Consider the following 19,660-nt stretch of genomic DNA (forward strand, 5'->3'; position numbering starts at 1 on the left):
AAGTATTTGAAAGAATAAATAAATGCATCTGCTTACTGTCTGTAACAATCGGTGTTAATGTATTTTTCTTTTTTTTTAAGTTCGATCAGGGCTAAAAGACAAATTAATTAATTTATATCGTTATAATTACCCTGGCATGACATTAGTGCGGTATATGCATTATAAATGTGCCAACAGACAAAACATTTTTATAAGTAATGAAAAAAAAATGGAACTTGCAACTTAGAATGTGTAAAGACCGTTAAGTCGAAGTATTTTAGTCCAAGTTAAGTCCAAGAATTTTACGGAACACAATAAAGGTATGTGCTAAAACACACATTCAGCCTGTTAAAAAATGGCACAGTGCACCTTGCAGGGATACTTCGTACCAGAGCATGTGAGCGGAGCGGGCAGAATTTGGTCAGAGCGCGGAGCGGGTTTTCTAATTAAGGCTGGAGCGGTCGCTTTGTCTCGCTCCAATTTCGCTCAGATACCGCTCACACTACAATTCTGAGGCGTGCCCAAATCTACCCAGAATTTATCTGTACAATTATCAAGACTGTTACACAAATTGGCCGAGATGGAATTCGCAAAGTATTTCAGAAAGGATACTGATAAATCATACAAGTGTACTATTCTTATCAAACGTATAGATGACAAGAATGTACAGCAAGAACAACAATGTGGTGAAACTGTTTCAGTTAGTAAAGATTCACTTTGGAATCACTTTTCTCAGAAACATGAGTGTGCTACGCGAACAAGCGGAAGCCAGAGCAAAACGCGTGTAAGTTTTATATGGTTGTAGCATATCAAGTCTATAAAGTAAATTAAAGTATAAAAGCATATAAAGTAAATATTGGTAATCAAATAAATTCGTTTTGTCATTCAAAGTAGGTCTAATAAGATTTTTTTTTTATTTCACGTATTATTTTACATTTTATTTTAGAGACGTGCTGCATCAACAGAAAAAAACTGAGGAATTTAAAACGTTTTTGTATATTCTTTAGGCTATTAAACCCACTGATTCCTTTATTTATAAGCCTATTTTTGTGTGGAATGCCATTTCTAAACCTGTCCGTTGTTGCCGGTAGGTTGCTTAAAAATAAATATTTTCTGTTCTGACTGGCAATGTTGCCGTTGCTCATATTTCTTTATGACATAAGGCTTCGGTTTAAGGTGACATTTGTTAGGCATGCAGATTATTTGTTCCTGTTTTAAATTGGATCGAGCGTGGAGCGATTTGACTGGAGCGGGAGGACATTTTAGTGGAGCGAGGAGCAGTGTTGAGCGGAGCGGCTTAGTGCGAATTAGAGCAGAGGAGCGGGCGGAGCCAACAGCCTCGTGAGCCAGGAGCGGAAATTCTCACCGCTCGGCTCCGCTCACATGCTCTGCTTCGTACGTTATATGTGAAACATTGCGTAGTTATGAGCACAAAAAAACCTACTGATTACTATGTCCATCTGTTATGAGATGACACAATGCACTTTGCAAGTATACACACTGACATCGCTACGTGCGAAAAAGATTGTGTAGTTATGAGCACGCAAAAGACTATAAATTACTCCGGACGTATGTGCAATCATGTATGGGATTATGAGATGTCAACGTAAACTTCTCACGGAAACAGTTCACACGTTACATGTTTGGAGCACAGAAAAGGGCTAATTACTCAGAAACAGATTGCAGTCGAAATATATTACGGCACAATAAAGAAAACCTTCGCGTATGTATATTTCCGTATCACATTCAAGCAGTTGTATTTGATATAATAAATACAGTACATACAGTTGATGTCTGCAACAATCTGTGTGACCTTATTCAGTTGTAAAAGTTATAGCTAAAAGTTAAACTGATTTACGTACATCGGTAAAAGGACACTGGCATGATATTAGCGCGGTATATGCATTACAAATGTGTCACGCAGTAAAAACGAAATATTGCTTACTTGAGGGGTGCCAAAAATATTATACGATGTAATGTGTAAAGTTCAACCTTTTGTTATAAAAAAAATAAAAACAATGCCACAGTGCACTTTCCACGGAAACAGTTCACACGAAATGGTTTTGTACCTTTTGTGTATCTGTTTATTTTATATAATAAATGTGTATCTTCCACTTGAATGACACTGACTCTCTGTCTCTGTCTCCTACACACAGACATATGCTCTTTATCTTTATACTATCTGATTCTTCAAATGTATATATTCTGTGTCTAAATTTCTGGCAGCTTGCACTCATGACTCAATGATGCAACTTTTTCACATATACCGTATGAAGTGATTATATCAAAAATGTACATGCATGCACATGTATAAGATTGTCTGCAAAACCTAAAATTTATTTGATCATAAATTTACACAAATAGTTGTGAGAAGAACATACATCAAGTATATGTATTTGTTATATCACATATTTGTGTAATTGACAGCACGGTTAACCTAGTACATTTGGGGGTTCCACTATATTTCAAATTATGCTCTATGAAAGCACATGTATTCGATTCCTTACAACACACCGCTAGATAAACTCTTTAGTGCAGACCTGAGCTGAAGAAGTGACTTCAGGCTGGGGGGTGAGTTTGACTGAGTGACTGTGATTAATTTGCAAAACAAAAGGTGTTAATGGTGCTGGAGAGGGGGCGGGCAGCTTGTATGGGCAGTAAGGGGGGGGGCTCCTCGTGAGGAGAGTCTCATTTTTTCAGGAATTCTAGTGTTAAAAGAAAAAATAAACAGACCCCCAGACATCAGTTTGAAATCGATGCTAATATTTTAAGTAACCACTTAAAATGCCAAAAGTACCTTAGCCGCGTTACCCTGGCAAACAGACTTTAAGTAGCAGCTTGTAGCATAAAAGTAGAAATCGCCCGTTACAAGTTGCCTTCTTTTACCGGACGGAACAACAGTAAATACCCGGTCACATATAGTAAATAAGGTTACCTGTACAAAAGCCTTGCCTAAACCACATTTAAAAGGAAAAATAAACACACGCGCACACATCAGTTTCAAATTGATGCCAATATTTTAAGTAACCACTTAAAGTACCAAGGTAGTTATCCGCGTTACTCAGGCAAACGGACCTTACGTAGCAGCTTGTAGTATAAAAGCAGAAATAGCCCGTTACAAGTTGTCTTGTTTCACCGCACCAAACAATAGTAAATACCCGGTCACGCATAGTAAATAAGGTTACCTGTAGACTACCGACGCCTGTACCAGGCAACGGCGCTTGATCAAAGGTACCGTTTTCCTGCTTTTAGCTAGAGATGGCAATTTCGGCACCCAGGATCGATGCGTTCCGAACGCGTCCGAAACTTTTGGTCTCGATACGTAGTTTATGAAACAACGTCACACGCAAAATATATTTATTTAAAAGGAACAATTGAACAATTATAAAATATATAAATAACGTTATACAGAACATATCAAACAATTTTGAACCACACACACACACACAAATTACAAAACACAGCTACTGAGCTGCATTTGAAGTACCTTCCTCATCATCATCAGCGTCAGGTTTGTTTTCAGCAGTCGGCCTGATTTTGCTGATCAGTCCGTCCTCATTTAGGAGGACAGAAAAGTCACCCGCATTAATAAAATGCTCTTCCATATCTTGTACATCATGTAAAAGATGGCACATATCCTGCTCACTGAAATAAGTCCGAATTGCAGAATTTGTTATGGTCAGTGTTTGATCTGTGCCATCTTTTGTAAGCGACACAGTCCCAGTGTAGGTCGTGTTATATGAACCACACTTCTGCATTAATTTGCAACCAATGCATCTGTGTACAGATGATTTGCCAGTAAACTCATTTTGTGCGGTTTGGCATTTTGCACACCGATGTTTGCACAAAATTTGTATGCCAGTAATAGTTCCTGACGATTCAGAAAGTGTTTCAGCGTCAGTTAGTTCATTGAATTCAGCGATTTTCAGGTCGTCAATTTCTATGATGGTGGTCGATGGAGTCCCCGACAAATATATCCGTCCCTCACGTTCTCTTGTGGATAAGTTCGTAAATTGGTAAGACTTCAGAGGTTCCACTTGAACAATTTGTTGGTCCCATAAAGTCAGCTTCAGATGTCCCGAGGAATCCGCTATTTGGAACTCCTTAAGTTCTAAGTCACTGCCATTTATGTTGACGACTTTGTTGTAGCTTCCTGGGGCCAAAATTTTCGCTTTTAGGACACCGACCTGTTACACACAGATAGAGATATATTAAATAGGACTGATCAGAAAATACTAATGTTCGGTTACTTCATAAGACATATGTATCATATCACAATTTCGTTGAATATCACTGCAGGGTCATTTACATGTATTTTATGCCGAGTTAAAAGAGGTTTTAATAAATTGCGCTAGAACAAGTTATAAACCACATAAACAAAGTAACTGGTTAATTTAATTGTACAGGCACGTTAGAAACGTATTTCTTTCAACAGAATAACGCGCTTCTCATCAATAATGTCAATCAAACAATGTATGACTACATTTCATTGTACTACTTATAAGATTATTATATCTACTTACAGTTTGCCTGGGTCCAAGTGTTTGTATTTTGGCAATGATCAGCTTTGAGCTGCTGGGAGGGATTTTAGGTAAAAAAGACAGGTTCACGACTTCCACAGTTGTGCTTCTGTTGCACAAAACGTCGAATCCTGAAGGATCTGAGTAGCCTAGAAAACATGAACATCAAGTAAATACCGGCTTGATTTAGGTTAAATAGACACTTCATTTGAAGCAGAATTTTCTGTTTTGTTTTATTTTATTTTAAGAAAATTAAGACTTACTGATACTTCGCTTGACGTTGGTCAGCTTCACCCCAGTCTTGTTTTTGGAAGCTTGCGCAAACGATGTCTGCTTTTCTTGACAAAAGCAAATAACTTTGTGGAATTCGTCCCTGCTGGTTTGAAGCAGTGCCGTGAAATATTTAGAATTGCGCTTTGACACAATCGTTGGCGACACGCAGTGCAGAAAGCCCTGCAATGTCTCGAGCTCCTGTTTTGCGATTTTAGCAGGGCTGGCCATAGCTGCAGAATGACGGACACAACTAACGGTTTTTCTCTAGAATCCCTAAAGCCTACGAAAAATCCAAGTACTAGTCTCTGCAGAACACTGACGCGAGTGGGCGGATTTCAAGCACTGGAAGTGTATTACAGTGGGCGGTTCCAAAGCGTTGTTCTGATTGGCTAAAACAATCACTGGGTGGATTTCAAGTGGAGTGGGCGGTTTCAAAGCGTTGTTCTGATTGCCTATAACGACAACTGGGCGGATTTCAAGGTAAGTATCTGATTGGCTCTGTGACGGGACTTTCTGGAGGCGTGTAGAAACAGCGTTCAGAAACAATGGCGGCGGATCGGATGCAGTACATGACCCAGGTAAGTAAATGTCTATTTAGTTATACGTATTGTTTTTGATTATATGCTTATAATTATTTCTGATAATATTTCATTAAAATGGCGCCTCGCAATTCGCGTTTCTAAATGGCCGACTCGCCATTATTCATTTTGTTTGCTTACGTATGTGTGTTCCATATCTCTACCCTGATGATATGTTTTATTTATTTATATTTTAAATCTCATGAAGGATAGAGGATCTTCAAAGATTGTTTAGGAAAACGATTAATTTAAGTATTTAATCATTTATTCTCGTTGCTGTATATGTGTAGGGATATTCACTAGGCTAAGATTCTGTGTAATTTTTATGTAATCCCTGCATTTTTGTTTTCAACAAGCATTTTTTTTTACGTATTTATGCATATGTATCTTCTGTAACAAATGTTTGATAGGTTAAATTGATCCGACTGAAATAAGAATCTGAATTGCGGATATGTTTTGAAGTGTGCAAGTAAATAGAATCCTGCTATATTAATTGGAATCTGTAATGTGTCAAATATTGATTTTTTTCCTGGGATAAAGAAGAGCCTGACTGAGTGAAAGACACTAATGTCTCTCACTTATTGTTTCCTTTTAAAAAACAGAGCACCATAATCTACACAGTACAATCTGTACATGATCCCAGGACCAGTAGGTCATGAATGATGTAGTTTCCATTTCCCAGGTTCAGCAAATGCAGCAACAGATATTATGTTACTGAAAATTGCTGTCTGCGTGTTGGTCTTCTAAAAAAATATGCATTAAACCATTATAGGTGTCATCTTAACCAATAGATCACATAAAATGCTTGAATTAATAAGATATCTAAAATATTATAAAGTTAATTCAGTTAATTATAACCTTTTTTATATATAAACATTTTTAATCGTAATGTATGAAACTCTGAACATTATTAGATTAATTTTGTTAAAATAATTAAGCTAATTAAGTTAATAATTAAGAATATTATCATTAAACACTGCATATTTTGTCTTTGCAGCATGTCACTGTTCAGATTAAGGACTATCCGGTGCCTCAACCTCAAAGAATTTGTGAAAATTCAAATCTGTTTTCTTGCTCTTTTTGCACTTTGGACAAGTACAATCCAAAGGAGTATAATTCTGTTGCAGTCCACATTGCTTCCCATAGGACAAGGGCGGTTGAGTATGGTGGTGAGTGGTTGGTCTTGTTATGTTTTTCAGTTCATTCATAATGGCCAATGAACATCTATTAACATGATGCTTTTAATCTGTTTTAGATTATATCATATATAGCTGCACCCTTGGATGCCGTGGGAGGACTACACATTTTCACTGCTGTCTGTGTACAGCTGTATATGTAAACAAAGGTGATCTGCAAAAGCATCATTGCCGTCACCATTCCATTGTTGCTGAGCCTCCCGCTGGCCACCCAACAGAGCCTCCCGCTGGCCACCCAACAGAGCCTCCTGCCGGCCACCCACCAGTACCTCCCTCTGGACATCCAACAGAGTCTCCCGCTGGCCATCCACCAGGGCAACCTGATCAAGCACTCATACCATGCCAACAAGCTGTCCATAGAAAGCAAGTAACTGTTGAATGTCCTCACTGTAGAATGAGCCTAAATAAGAAGAATCTTAAACAACATGTGGCAAGAAAACATCAGGCTGTTACAGTAATTGTACAGTAAAAGTAATTGTTGTGCAGTGTTTTTGTCTTCACTCTCTGAATGTGTAATTGGATGATGCAAATTATGATGCAATTATACAGAACCTGCATAATATTTAAAATATAACATCGTACAACAGATATTGAATGATTTTAAATTGCAACAAAAATATTTAACTTACCGAAATTTTAAATTAGTTATTTAGTTTTTAATACAGATTAAAAGTATAGATTAAAAAGTATAAAACAGTTTAAGTATAACTATGAACAAGATAGAAAAAAAATTGCACATATGACTCTATACACTCAATGGCCACCTTGCTAGTAGCAGGCTGGACCCCCTTTTACTGTATACAGTGACAAGTCCACATCACAGTTGAATTAAACGTTGAAATCACACAGCACAAGACTTGGCATGAAAAACAACGTATAAACCACAACCTAGGCAGGTAAAAGTAACTCATGTAAAAGATAAAAATATAAAGTGCTTAGAAGTGTAAGGTGTAATGAGTGGTAAACCTTACACTTACGTAAAGTGGTAAGGTAATTAAGCATCAATTTAGAGTAGTCGTGAAGGGGCGTTTTAGTGGCAGCCATTTCGTTTATTGGTTTCCCTGAGCTAGATTAACAGAGAGACAGGGACTTGTTTTGATTGGCTGACGTAAGTGACCACTCCCACCTGAAGCAAGGCTTGTCCTGTGCATTTTATTTCTGGATTTGCAAGAGGTAAGTCGCTACATATATGTAATGCTTTTATTAGTTTGTTGACGCTTTGCTTTTTTAATTATAGGTGATTTATTTTGTGGTCCTCAGTTTTTTAAAACATGTTTTTGTTCGGTGTTAGGCAATAGTGTTTGAGCAGGGTAAGCGTTCGTTTAGGTAGTGTGAAATGCGCGACAGACCTGTTTCTGTGGCAGCCATTTTAGGTATCTTTTACATTTGCGCTTTACATTATCCCCGTTCTTATACGCTTACGTTTTAAAGTGGTATATTTTGGAATGCAGCAGATAAGGATTTGGCAGCAGTAGAACACGTGTAAGTGGTCAAAATTAATCTTGGTTTAGAAGCGCAAAGTATGTTTTAAACGCTGTGTGTCTGTGGCATGTCGTACTTTTGTGTTTTAGCATTTATAATTACGGTAGACGTAATTGCATATGTGTAATGCTATGTTTTTATTCGCTTGTTGACGCTTTGCTCTTTTCCAATTGTAGCTGGTTTATTTTGTGTTAAGGTTTTTTTAAAACATTTTTAGTTTGATGTTAGGCAATAGTGTTTCAGCAGCGTAATCGTTTGTTTCATCGGTGTTAACTGCGTCACAGAAAGCTCTTTCTGTGGCGGCCATTTTAGGTATCTTGTTTTTGATTAGCATGTACATTTGCGCGTTACATTATCCCCGTCCTTACACGGTTATGTTTTGAAGTAATATATTTTGTAATGCAGCAGATAAGGATGTGGCAACAGTAAATCACGTTTAAGTGGTCAAATTAAGTTTGGTTCAGAAGCGCAAAGTATGTTTTAAACGCTGTGTGTCTGTGGCATATCGTACTTTTGTGTTTTAACATTTATAATTATGGTAGACGTAATTACATATGTGTAATGCTGTTTTTATTCGCTTGACGCTTTGCTGTTTTCTCACTGTGGGTGGTTTATTTTGTGTCAAGGTTTTTAAAAACATATATATAATTTATTAAATAAATTTAATAATTAAATGCGCCACAAAGCTGTTTCCGTGTCGGCCATTTTAGATGTCTTGTTTTTGCTGAGCATGCGCACATGTACGGAATACAAATGTATTTTGTATTTTTTTACTCTTTCTCTTTTTGCAGTCTTTAGATCGGTCAGGGTTCATTTCACTGCATGTTGTACTGGTTATATCTATGTATGTGACAAAGAATCTTAATATTGAAATCTTGAGTGGGATCACTATCCGGTAATCAATTTACAATAAAATATACTTTTATTTAGTTCACAACATTAAATTGTCTGAAGGCGCTTCACTCTATCCCCATCTATGTAGCCATATATTGTAAAGTAACATATTTTGCAATTCATCCGATAAGGATTCGGCAGCAGTACATTACGGTTTTACCGTAAGTTGCATGCTAAACTTCCATAGTGTTTACGTCGTAGTTGTAGACTTGTAAAGTAAGGCAATAACTGCTTGGTTACTACTGCAGCAGTTCACGGTAAATACAGACAGAATTAACCGGCAAGGAGCCATGCCTGCGTGTTTAGGAACTGTAACAGTACGAAAACAGATACAGACCGGTGTGAAACAAATGTATGTGAGGCTGCATTACATCGCAGCGATGTTTGTATGGTGCACTTTTGTCATTCCTCTCAGTCGATGTGAATTTACTACGTATATTTTACAGTAAAAATGTAATATGTATTTTACTAGTAACGTAAGCCGTTATGAAAGAAACTTAATGTTAAAGGACTGCTTGGAATGCTACAGTAAAAAATGTTTGCGGTATCCATGTTTCGTATAGTAATGAAATGTATACACATGTCAGTTAAGTCATACATCTTGTCTTTATAGACTTTGAAGAGGTCTGTCGACAGAGGGATCAAAGGTGAATATTTTGAAGCTGCTGTCTACCACCAGTTGTTTCAGAATGACCGTGGAGAAGGTTTCAAGTGTACATGGTGTTTTAAATAAAGACTGACTATTGAGAAATGTTGATGCTATGAAAGTCATCTGTCACTTTTCTCTACAGATTTCTGCTGGAGAAAGACATTTCCAAGGAGAAAGTGATAAACGGTATGCTTTGTGCACTTCGAGAAGTGAGCATTGCCACTACATCAGTTTGCTATAGAAATAGAAGCTTAATATGTTAGTTGTTAAAATCTTATCTATCTGATTTAAGGTAACCCAGGGTTTTGGGTTACAATTTACTACCTGGAAGACTATTCCATATTTCAGCAGTATGCTGTAAATGCATTTGCTGTAGGAAGAGAAGCATAGTATTTTATAGGTGATTGTTATTGCTTAATATGTTATAGTTGGTAATCTTATCTAGGTCTGATTTAAAGGAACCTAGGGTTTTAGTTTGTGCTACAGTAGTACGAAGACTTTTCTGTACTGTAGGTACATGCTGTGTAAAAAAAAAAAAAAAAGTGCTTCCTTAAATTTAATTTAAAATATTAAAATTAAGACTTGTTTATACAACAGCACATTGAATATATAGTGGCAGAGGTGCTTTTTCCTCAATATGGTAAATGGCCATGATATTGATTTTAAGGCATATTTGTGTCTGTGAGATTAGTAATTTGTAGCATTTGTAATAAATCGCATTGTAGTGACAGGAAAAATTGAAATACATGTGAGAAACCCATCCGTTCGTGTTGAGGTGAAGCTTATGTAATATTGTTTTGCAGTGTGACTTCACAGGTAAGTGTGTCATTTTAACAATGAAAGTCATGTTAGAGATTGATTGTAGGATAAGGATTGTAATGCTTCATAAAATGTTTAGTGTGTAAATTGTGGTTTACTGTCCAGACACTTCAATATTGATTTAGCTGCATCACTGATTCTAAGTAGCTGAGATGTGTCAGTGTACATAGTTCTCACAGAAAAACAGCATTGTAATTGCTTTAAGTAATGCATATCAATTAAACTTAGTTTTGTGATAACTGATAATTACTGAGTCACCACACACTGCACAACCATAAAATGTTTTCTACATGTAACCCATATGGAACACTGTTGGAAACTGGCAGAAGAGAAGACGCTATGAAGTTCCATCCAAGGAGGAACAACTTGACAGATGCATCATTCAAGCAGTTCATAAAATGTTTAGTGTGTAAATTGTGGTTTACTGTCCATACACTTCAATATTAATTTAGCTTCATCACTGATTCTTAGTAGCTGAGATGTGTCAGTGTACATAGTTCTCACAGAACAGCATTGTAATTGTTTTAATACATATCAATCAAAATTAGTTTTGTGATATCTGATAATTACTGAGTCACCACACACACTGCACGAGCATAAAATGTCTTCGACATGTAACCTGTATGGAGCACTGTTGGAAACTGGCAGAAGAGAAGACGCTATGACGTTCCATCCAAGGAGGAACAACTTGACAGATGCATCATTCGAGCAGTTGTTTGAGGTGGTACTTTGCTGATGGTAACTCAGTGGTACCTTGCTTGTTGGGGATTTGAACCTGTGATTTTAAATTACAAGTGTACATCCCTAGCTATTAGGACGTATAATTGAGATGTCAGTGCAAAGTAAGGTTGTAAGCAGGTGTGCCTTGTGTTGTCCCCCCCCCCCTTGTTCATTTGCAGATGCCTCGCACCAAGGCGTCCAAGCGTTCAGCAGCAGCGAAGAAGAGGCTGATGGACCGGCGGCGAGCTGCTGATAGTTTTGATGTGGCTATGACCGATGACGGGGTTACGTCTTTTCCCCCCTACCGGAATACCAAAAAGATCACGACTGTGACTTTCCCGACGAGCCACGACCAACAACCTGAGCAGGCCGTACAGCCGCGGCCTGACTCTGTCATGGCTATGACTGACGGGGTTATTTCTTTTCCCCCCTACTGGAATACCAAAAAGATCCAGACTGTGACTTTCCCGACGAGCCATGACCTCCAGGTTCCCACCCTGGGTGCCATTTGTAGGACTGATGACGAGTTGTATATGCCTTCTTTTTATAAAGACAAGGCTTTGACTGACGAGGTTGTGCAGCCACCTCCTAAAAGAAAGGCTGCAGCTATACAACCATCTAAACGACCATCTAAAAAACCATCCATGAGACCATCTAACTCAGCACTTGAAGTGTCAAACTCTGTTCCAAACAATTGTCCAAAGCGTTGTCCGAAGCGTTGTCCGAAGCGTTGCCGTTTGGCAAAAACATTGGCGAACCCCTTGGCAAAACCCTTGGCAAAACCCTTGGCAAAACCCTTGCTAATGTCTGAACAACAAAGTGCCCTGGCTCAACAGCAGCATATGAACCCTGTAACTGTCTGTGCACCTACTCATTTTCCTCAGGCACGTACTGTGAGAGGCTCCTTCCATCAAGGACACCCACGATTTGGAGTCAACAGTAACAAGCAATGTGTTGCTAATAGTTTGATTGCTATAGTGACGTGTAAGGTAAAGAATGTTTTAACCTGGTCAGTCACAGACATTGATCAAGTGCTGCTGAATGGAGATGACCTCTACACCACCATCAGAGATGCTGGGAGAATTGGAGATGCTTCTGGGTATCTGTTTGTGAGAGATCTACCAACTGAGTACACATTGAATGGTGATAAATTTGAAATAAACTACCATGATGACATGTTTGTTGGCTTGTTTGGTGTGAGTGAATATGGAGATATGTGCAACATTCTCATGTCAGCTGATCAAGCGGTAAGAAGAGTATTCTCACTGTATGATGCGTGTCTTTTTACTCTTAAAGTAAATACATGTGCCATCATTAAGCAAGGGTCATGGTATGTGGTGATCGACTCCCATTCCCGACGAGGAGATGGAGCAAGTGACGCATCAGGCAGAAGTATATTGGTGTACCACTCTAACATAGATTCTTTGCTAGACCATGTGAATACCCTAGGACTGTCTTTAGATGCAACAGGGGAACAGTTTGAGATTACAGCTGTGAGTGTGACCAGTCGAAGCAATCTGCAGCAGCATCCAGATGGTAATTCCTCAGTCACCAGTCTCAACCAGCCTACCAGCATGTCAGACCATCCAGACGGTAACTCCTCAGTGACCAGAGTCAAGCAGTTTGCCAACATGTCAGAGAGCCAATATGGTTTGGTAAGGCCAAATGTGACAGACGATGCACAACCTGAGGTTGATATGCATGTGAGCAATGAAGGTGATGTAGTATTCATCAGTGAGCTATGCAATGAGCAGTTTTTGTTCAGTCCTTTGACAACACAGCAGCAAAGAAGCCTTTCCTGTAAGCTTGGTGTGGTGTATATTGATCATGGTCATGTAAACATGGCTGCACAGTTTCCAATGGGTGACCCTTGCAGAACGGTACCTATTACTGGTGATGGTAACTGCTTTTTCAGATCTCTGGCTTTTGCTATTACTGGAAATGAGAAAGAACACAGGAAAATTAGACGTGCTGTTGTTGGTCACATACTAAAAAATCAATCCAGGTATGTTGCTTGTCTTAGGGAAGGTCACTCTTCTGTCACTGAGTATGTCACTGCATCACGGATGAAATATGTTGGTACTTGGGCATCTGAGGTAGAGATTCAAGCTGCCGCTGATCTGCTTGGTGTGCATATTTTCACATTCTCCAATAACAAATGGTTGAAGTACTCCACATGTATTGGTTCTGATCCGAGAGGTATGTACCTGAAACATTGTAATGAGTCACACTATGAGGCTGTAACTTGTGTGAAAGGGCGTGATACTGAGGGTTGTGCCAGACAATGCTCTGAAATTCACAATACAGCATCTGAAATGGCATCAAGTCGACGAAAACTGGAACGAGGCAAAAGACGGTATGAAGAAAGTATGGTGTACAAGGAGGAACAACTTGAGAGAAGCATAAAGCGCTACCATGAGGATGAAGTGTACAGAGAACATGTGAAACAGTCAAGTGTAAGTAAGTACGCAACAGACTTGGGTCACCGCAAACATATACAGCAGTCAAGTGTGAGTAAGTATGCGATAGATAATGAACACAGGCAACGTGTGCAGCAGTCGAGTGTGAGCAAGTATGCGACAGATAATGAACACAGGCAACGTGTGAAGCAGTCGAGTGTGAGCAAGTATGCGACAGATAATGAACACAGGCAACGTGTGAAGCAGTCGAGTGTGAGCAAGTATGCGACAGATAATGAACACAGTCAACGTGTGAAGCAGTCGAGTGTGATTAAGTATGCAACAGACACTGAACACAGGCACCGTGTGAAGCAGTCAAGTATGCAGAAGTATGCAACTGACATTGAACACAGGCAACGTGTAAAAGACTGTATGGTTCGTAAGCATGCCACAAATGAAAGTTACAGAGAAGCTGTGAAGAAACAGAAATTTGAAGCCTACCATTGTAATCCAGTATACCAATCAGCTCAGAAGCAAAGTTGCAGTAATAGATATAAGACAGACAGCTGTTATGCCACTGCAGTGAAAAGCAGAAATACTGGAAAACGGACTAAAGAGAAGGATAACAGAAAAGACATTAAGTATGTGATTGAACAGTTTAGACAGAAAATAACTAAAGGCCCAGAATACATTTGTTCAGTGTGTCATCGATTGCTATTTAAACACCAAGTTCTGATTTGCAAGAAAGATGAGTACTTCAAAAAATCACAGGCAATTGCGTTAGTGGCATCACAGTGTATAACTGAGACATACTTGCATAAATGTGTAGATATGTGTTCTGATGATTGTAGCAGTGTTATTGGCTCTAGAGGTTCCTTGTGGATCTGCCACACGTGTCACAGAAAGATTCTTGATGGGAAACTGCCAGCAGAGAGTGTTGCAAACAATCTAGCTTTAGACCCAGTCCCTGTAGAGTTACAGCGTCTAAATTCACTGGAACAACATCTGATTGCTATGCATATTCCTTTCATGAGAATTGTGTCTTTGCCAAAAGGTGGACAAAATGGTGTTCATGGTCCTGTGACTTGTGTCCCATCTAGTGTTCCAAATGTAGCTGAAGTTTTACCAAGAGTCAACAATGATGACCTTATGATTCGTGTAAAGTTGAAGCGGAAGTTAACTTACAAAGGGCATTACAAATATGAATTTGTGCATCTAGAAAAAATAAAGAAGGCTTTGGTGTATCTTACAGAAAATAACCAATTTTACAGCAATGTGCAGTTTAACAATGACTGGATCAATCCCCTGCAGAAAACTAAAGAAATACTTGGTGATGTAAGTGACATACATGCAAATGAAGACTGTAATGAAAATAACATGGAGGATGAGGAAATGGATGAAACTATGCATGATAGACAACAACATGGCATGTATATGGATACGTGTCTTCAACCTGTAGACATAGCACAAGAGATCTTGGATCAGCACTTTGATGGAATCATGTCTATGGCACCTGCAGAAGGAAACAATCCAGTGAGGCTTCTAACTGATGAGTCAAATGAAGCTAAATGTTTTCCAGTCCTTTTCCCAAAAGGAACAGGTACTTTTCATGAGAGAAGGAAGGAAAAACTGACACTGTGTAGGTATTTAAATACAAGAATTCTTAATGCAGATGGACGTTTTGGAAAAAACTTAGACTATATATTTTATGGGCAGTATTTGTCTGAGCTTCAGCAGGTTGTGTCAAATGTGTCAATTGCTGTGAGAAAAGGCTATGATGCACGGGATAAGTGTCCTGTCACATCAGAAACTTTGACAAATAAGGAGGCTCTACAAAAGATGTTCAATTTTGATGAAGGTTATAAATTTCTAAGACCAATCAGAGGCACCCCTGTTTTTTGGCAAAGTGTTCAGAAAGATTTGTTTGCGATGGTAAGACAGCTTGGTATTCCCACATGGTTTTGCTCCTTTTCTTCTGCTGATTTACGTTGGACAGAAATGATAACAGCAATCTTCAAACAAGATGGCATAGATGCATCAAGTGCTGAGCTCGACTGGTCAGAAAGGTGTGCACTGTTGAAAAACAATCCTGTGACAGCTGCCAGAATGTTTGACTATCGATTCCACTGCTTCCTGAAAGATGTCATCATGTCAGAAGCACAACCCATTGGCAAAATAGTTGACTATTTCTACAGAATAGAATTTCAGCAACGGGGATCACCTCACACTCACTGTTTGTTTTGGGTGGAAGATGCACCTAAGGTTGGCAAAGATGATGAAGATGAAGTATCAGCTTTCATTGATCACTATGTGACATGTGAAATGCCAGAGGGTAATGATGAAATGCATGAAATTGTATGTAGTGTACAGCAACATAGTAAGAGGCACTCAAAAACATGCAAGAAAAAAGGGAAAACTTGTAGATTCAATTTCCCACGTCCTCCAAGCAACAGAACATTTGTGTCATCATGCAAACTTGGAGATGGTGAGACAGACGGACAGCCCCTGAAAAAAGAAGTAGCAGATGCTATAATGAAAAAAGTGAAGGATGCTGTACTAAACCCTGAGGCCAACTATGACTCTGTTGATTCCTTATTTAGTACAATTGGTATCAGTCAGGAAATATTTGAAGCTGCGTACTCAAGAATCACAAAGAAAACTACCATTGTTCTTAAGAGGAGACCATGTGAAGTGTGGGTGAACCAATATAACAGAGACCTTTTACGCTGTTGGAATGCAAATATGGACATTCAGTTTGTGGTTGATGCATATTCATGTATTGTGTACATCATTTCCTACATTTCCAAAGCTGAGAGAGAGATGGGACTGCTACTGGCTAATGCTCAGAAAGAGGCCACCCAGCAAGGTAACCTTGATGCAAAAGAAGCTCTTCGGCAACTTGGCAGCGTTTTCCTACACAATCGTGAAGTTTCAGCTCAGGAAAGTGTTTATCGTCTGACTAACATGAGGTTGAAAGAGGGATCACGAAAGGTGCAGTTTATCCCAACCGGAGAAAATGTGGTAAAAATGAGCCTTCCATTGAACATCATACGGAAGAAAGCTGAGTGTGAGAATGAGGATGAACAAGGAATTTGGATGAACAGTATCACTGATAGATATAAAGCCAGACCAGAAACAGAAGCGTTTGCAGGAATGTGCCTGGCGACATTTGCATCTGAGTACAGAATACTATCTAAGTCTCAAAGCTCATGCCCTGGAAGTGTGCAGTTGGACAGAAAATTAGGATTTGTGAAAAAAAGGACACGCACAGATGGAGCTGTTGTTCGGTATGCTCGCTTTTCACCCACAAAGGACCCAGAAAAATATTACCACAGCATTTTGCAACTTTTTCTGCCACATTATTTCGATGCACAGTTAAAACCTTCTACTTTTGGCAGTTACCAGGAATTCTATGAGACTGGTTGTGTCAAGTTTGTTGATGATGAATTGCATTCAGTGAAACTGGTTGTGGAGTCAAACATGTCAAGTTTTGAAAAGGAATCACGTGCAATAGACAAAGCTCAGGAAGACCTACAGCTGCATGGTGCAATGGAAGATGCTTGGGCAGAGATTTGTCCAGAGACTGAACGTGAACGGTTAGAGTGTCTTGCCAGCAAATGCAACATTACACCAGAAATGAGAGAAAAACGTGATGAGATACCAGATTTGTTACCAAGACTGAGTCGCTATATGTTACATGACAATCCTTGTGGTATGTCCAGGCAGGAAGCGTTGGCTTTGCTTCGCTCACTGAATAACAAGCAATCTGAGATTTTTTACAAAATACGAAACTGGTGTTTACTGAAGGCGCGTGGTGAAAACCCAGAACCATTTCATGTATTCATATCTGGACCTGGAGGTGTGGGCAAGTCAGTCTTGATCAAAGCAATACAGTATGAGGCAGCTCGTGTCTTGCGTCAGTTGTCACATAATCCAGATGAGACACATGTGTTACTGACTGCTCCAACTGGAGTTAGTGCTTACAACATAAAAGCTGCAACAATACACACCTGTTTCCATATTGCAACAGATGTAAAGTTGCCATATGAACCACTTGGAGATGAAAAAATAAATTCATTGAGAGCTGAACTGGGAAACCTGCAGATATTGATTATAGATGAAATTTCAATGGTTGATCACAAGCTGCTTGCGTATATTCATGGCAGATTAAGACAAATCAAACAAATTGGAGATTATTCTGCTTTTGGAAATGTTTCAATCATTGCTGTTGGAGATTTCTACCAACTTTGTCCTGTGAAAGGGAAAGCTTTGTATACTGAGGGTAAAGGTGTGAATCTATGGCAGAATCATTTTGCTATGGTGGAGCTCACTGAAATTATGAGACAGAAAGATATGGAGTTTGCACAGTTGCTGAATCGACTAAGGAAACGCAAAAGGGGTGATGCAATGCTGGAGGAAGACATTGCTATGCTGAAACTACGTGTGACAGGCGAAGGACAAGACAGTACTGGTCTTCATATTTATGCAACCAATGATGAAGTTGATCAGCATAACTACCATATGCTGCGGAAGATCTGCTCAGACCATGTCATCATTCATGCTCAGGATTTTGAAAGGGTTGCTGCAACTGGCAGACTGGAAAGGAAACATGGACATCATGCCAATGTTCAGAAGACATGTCTCCCAGAATCACTACATGTAGGTGTCAATGCACGAGTAATGCTGCTGAAAAACATTGATGTTTCAGATGGCCTGGTAAATGGTGCATTTGGTACAGTCAGTGACATCTGCTTTGATACTGATGAGGATTTTCCATCAGAGATATACATCACATTTGACAATAAAGCAGCTGGAAAGTCACTCAGGGGAAAGAAGCCATGCCTCAAAGTAGGGTTGGACAAAGCTACACAAATCAAACCAGAGGAGGAGAGAGTGACAAACAGTGGTGGAACACGACGGCAGTTTCCACTGAAATTAGCTTGGGCTTGTACAGTACACAAGGTACAAGGTCTGACAGTGGATAAGGCTGTTGTATCACTAAAGAAGATATTTGCAGCTGGACAAGCGTATGTAGCATTAAGCCGTGTGACTTCTCTGGAAGGCCTCATAATAGAAGACTTTAAGGAGACTGCTATATATGCAAAACAAGACATTGAGACTGCAATGCAAAGCATGCCTGCGTTTATTGATCCTGTCATGGAAGTGCCATCATCATGCAAAATTCTCCTACATAATGTTGAAGGACTTACCTGTCACCTGGATGACCTAAAGCAAGACAGAAGGTATATGGAAGCTGATATCATCTGCTTGACAGAGACATGGTTAAATTTGGAGGAAGACACAGAAGATGTACAGCTGCCTGGATTTTCATACCATGGGAAGCCCAGACATCAGGCATATGATGGTAGTGATGCTATCTTTGCTGAACTGAAGAAGCAACAACATGGTGGTGTGGGTTTGTATTATAAAGAACATACCAACTGTACTGTGACTGATGTGCAGTGTGTCAACATTGAGTGTGTGCAGTTCAGTGTGGGCCTACTAAGAACAACAGTCTTGGTACTATACAGACCACCCTCATATAATCTGACAATCTTTCAGAAGAACCTGATGCAGTTGATCACTCGGTTGGACAGTGTGGAAGGTGGAAAAATCATCATGGGCGACTTCAATGAAAATCTTTTGCAAGTGAGTACAATTGCTAATTTTATGGAAGAACAGGGGTATGCTCAACTTGTGAAAGAAGCAACCACTGGGAAAGGCACTTTGATTGATCATGTGTATGTGAAAGACATTGTGACTAACAGCATCTTTGTTTCAGTAATGCCAACATATTTCAGCCATCATGAATGTGTAGTGCTACATTATCTATAAGAAACTGTATAAATAAACAAAAAAAATTGTCATGCAGTGAATCATTTGGCAGCAAGTACAATTGCTAATTTTATGGAAAAACATGGGTATGCTCAACTTGTGAAAGAAGCAACTACTGAGAAAGGCACTTTGATTGATCATGTGTATGTGAAAGACATTTTGACTAACAGAATTTTTGTTTCAGCAATGCCGATGTATTTCAGCCATCATGAATGTGTGGTGCTACATTATCTAGCCATCAGTAGCTACCACTGGGGTTGCCAGTAGGCTGTGGGCGGCTAAGACTGGGGTTGGCCTTCAGAACGCTGCAACTGGG

At 39.2% G+C, this 19,660-nt stretch overlaps 1 protein-coding gene across 1 annotated transcript; it reads left to right on the forward strand.

Moving 5' to 3' along the window:
• Nucleotides 1–10,307: 10,307 nt before the first annotated feature.
• LOC140582760 (uncharacterized) lies at nt 10,308–14,593 on the forward strand. The gene is made up of 3 exons (XM_072707073.1): nt 10,308–11,111; nt 11,290–12,357; nt 14,564–14,593. The coding sequence occupies exons 1-3, from the start codon at nt 10,992–10,994 to the stop codon at nt 14,591–14,593; spliced, it is 1,218 nt and encodes a 405-aa protein (XP_072563174.1). The 5' UTR covers nt 10,308–10,991.
• Nucleotides 14,594–19,660: the final 5,067 nt, after the last annotated feature.

This window comes from Paramormyrops kingsleyae, chromosome 25, assembly GCF_048594095.1.
Source record: "Paramormyrops kingsleyae isolate MSU_618 chromosome 25, PKINGS_0.4, whole genome shotgun sequence".
Lineage (NCBI taxonomy): Eukaryota > Metazoa > Chordata > Actinopteri > Osteoglossiformes > Mormyridae > Paramormyrops > Paramormyrops kingsleyae.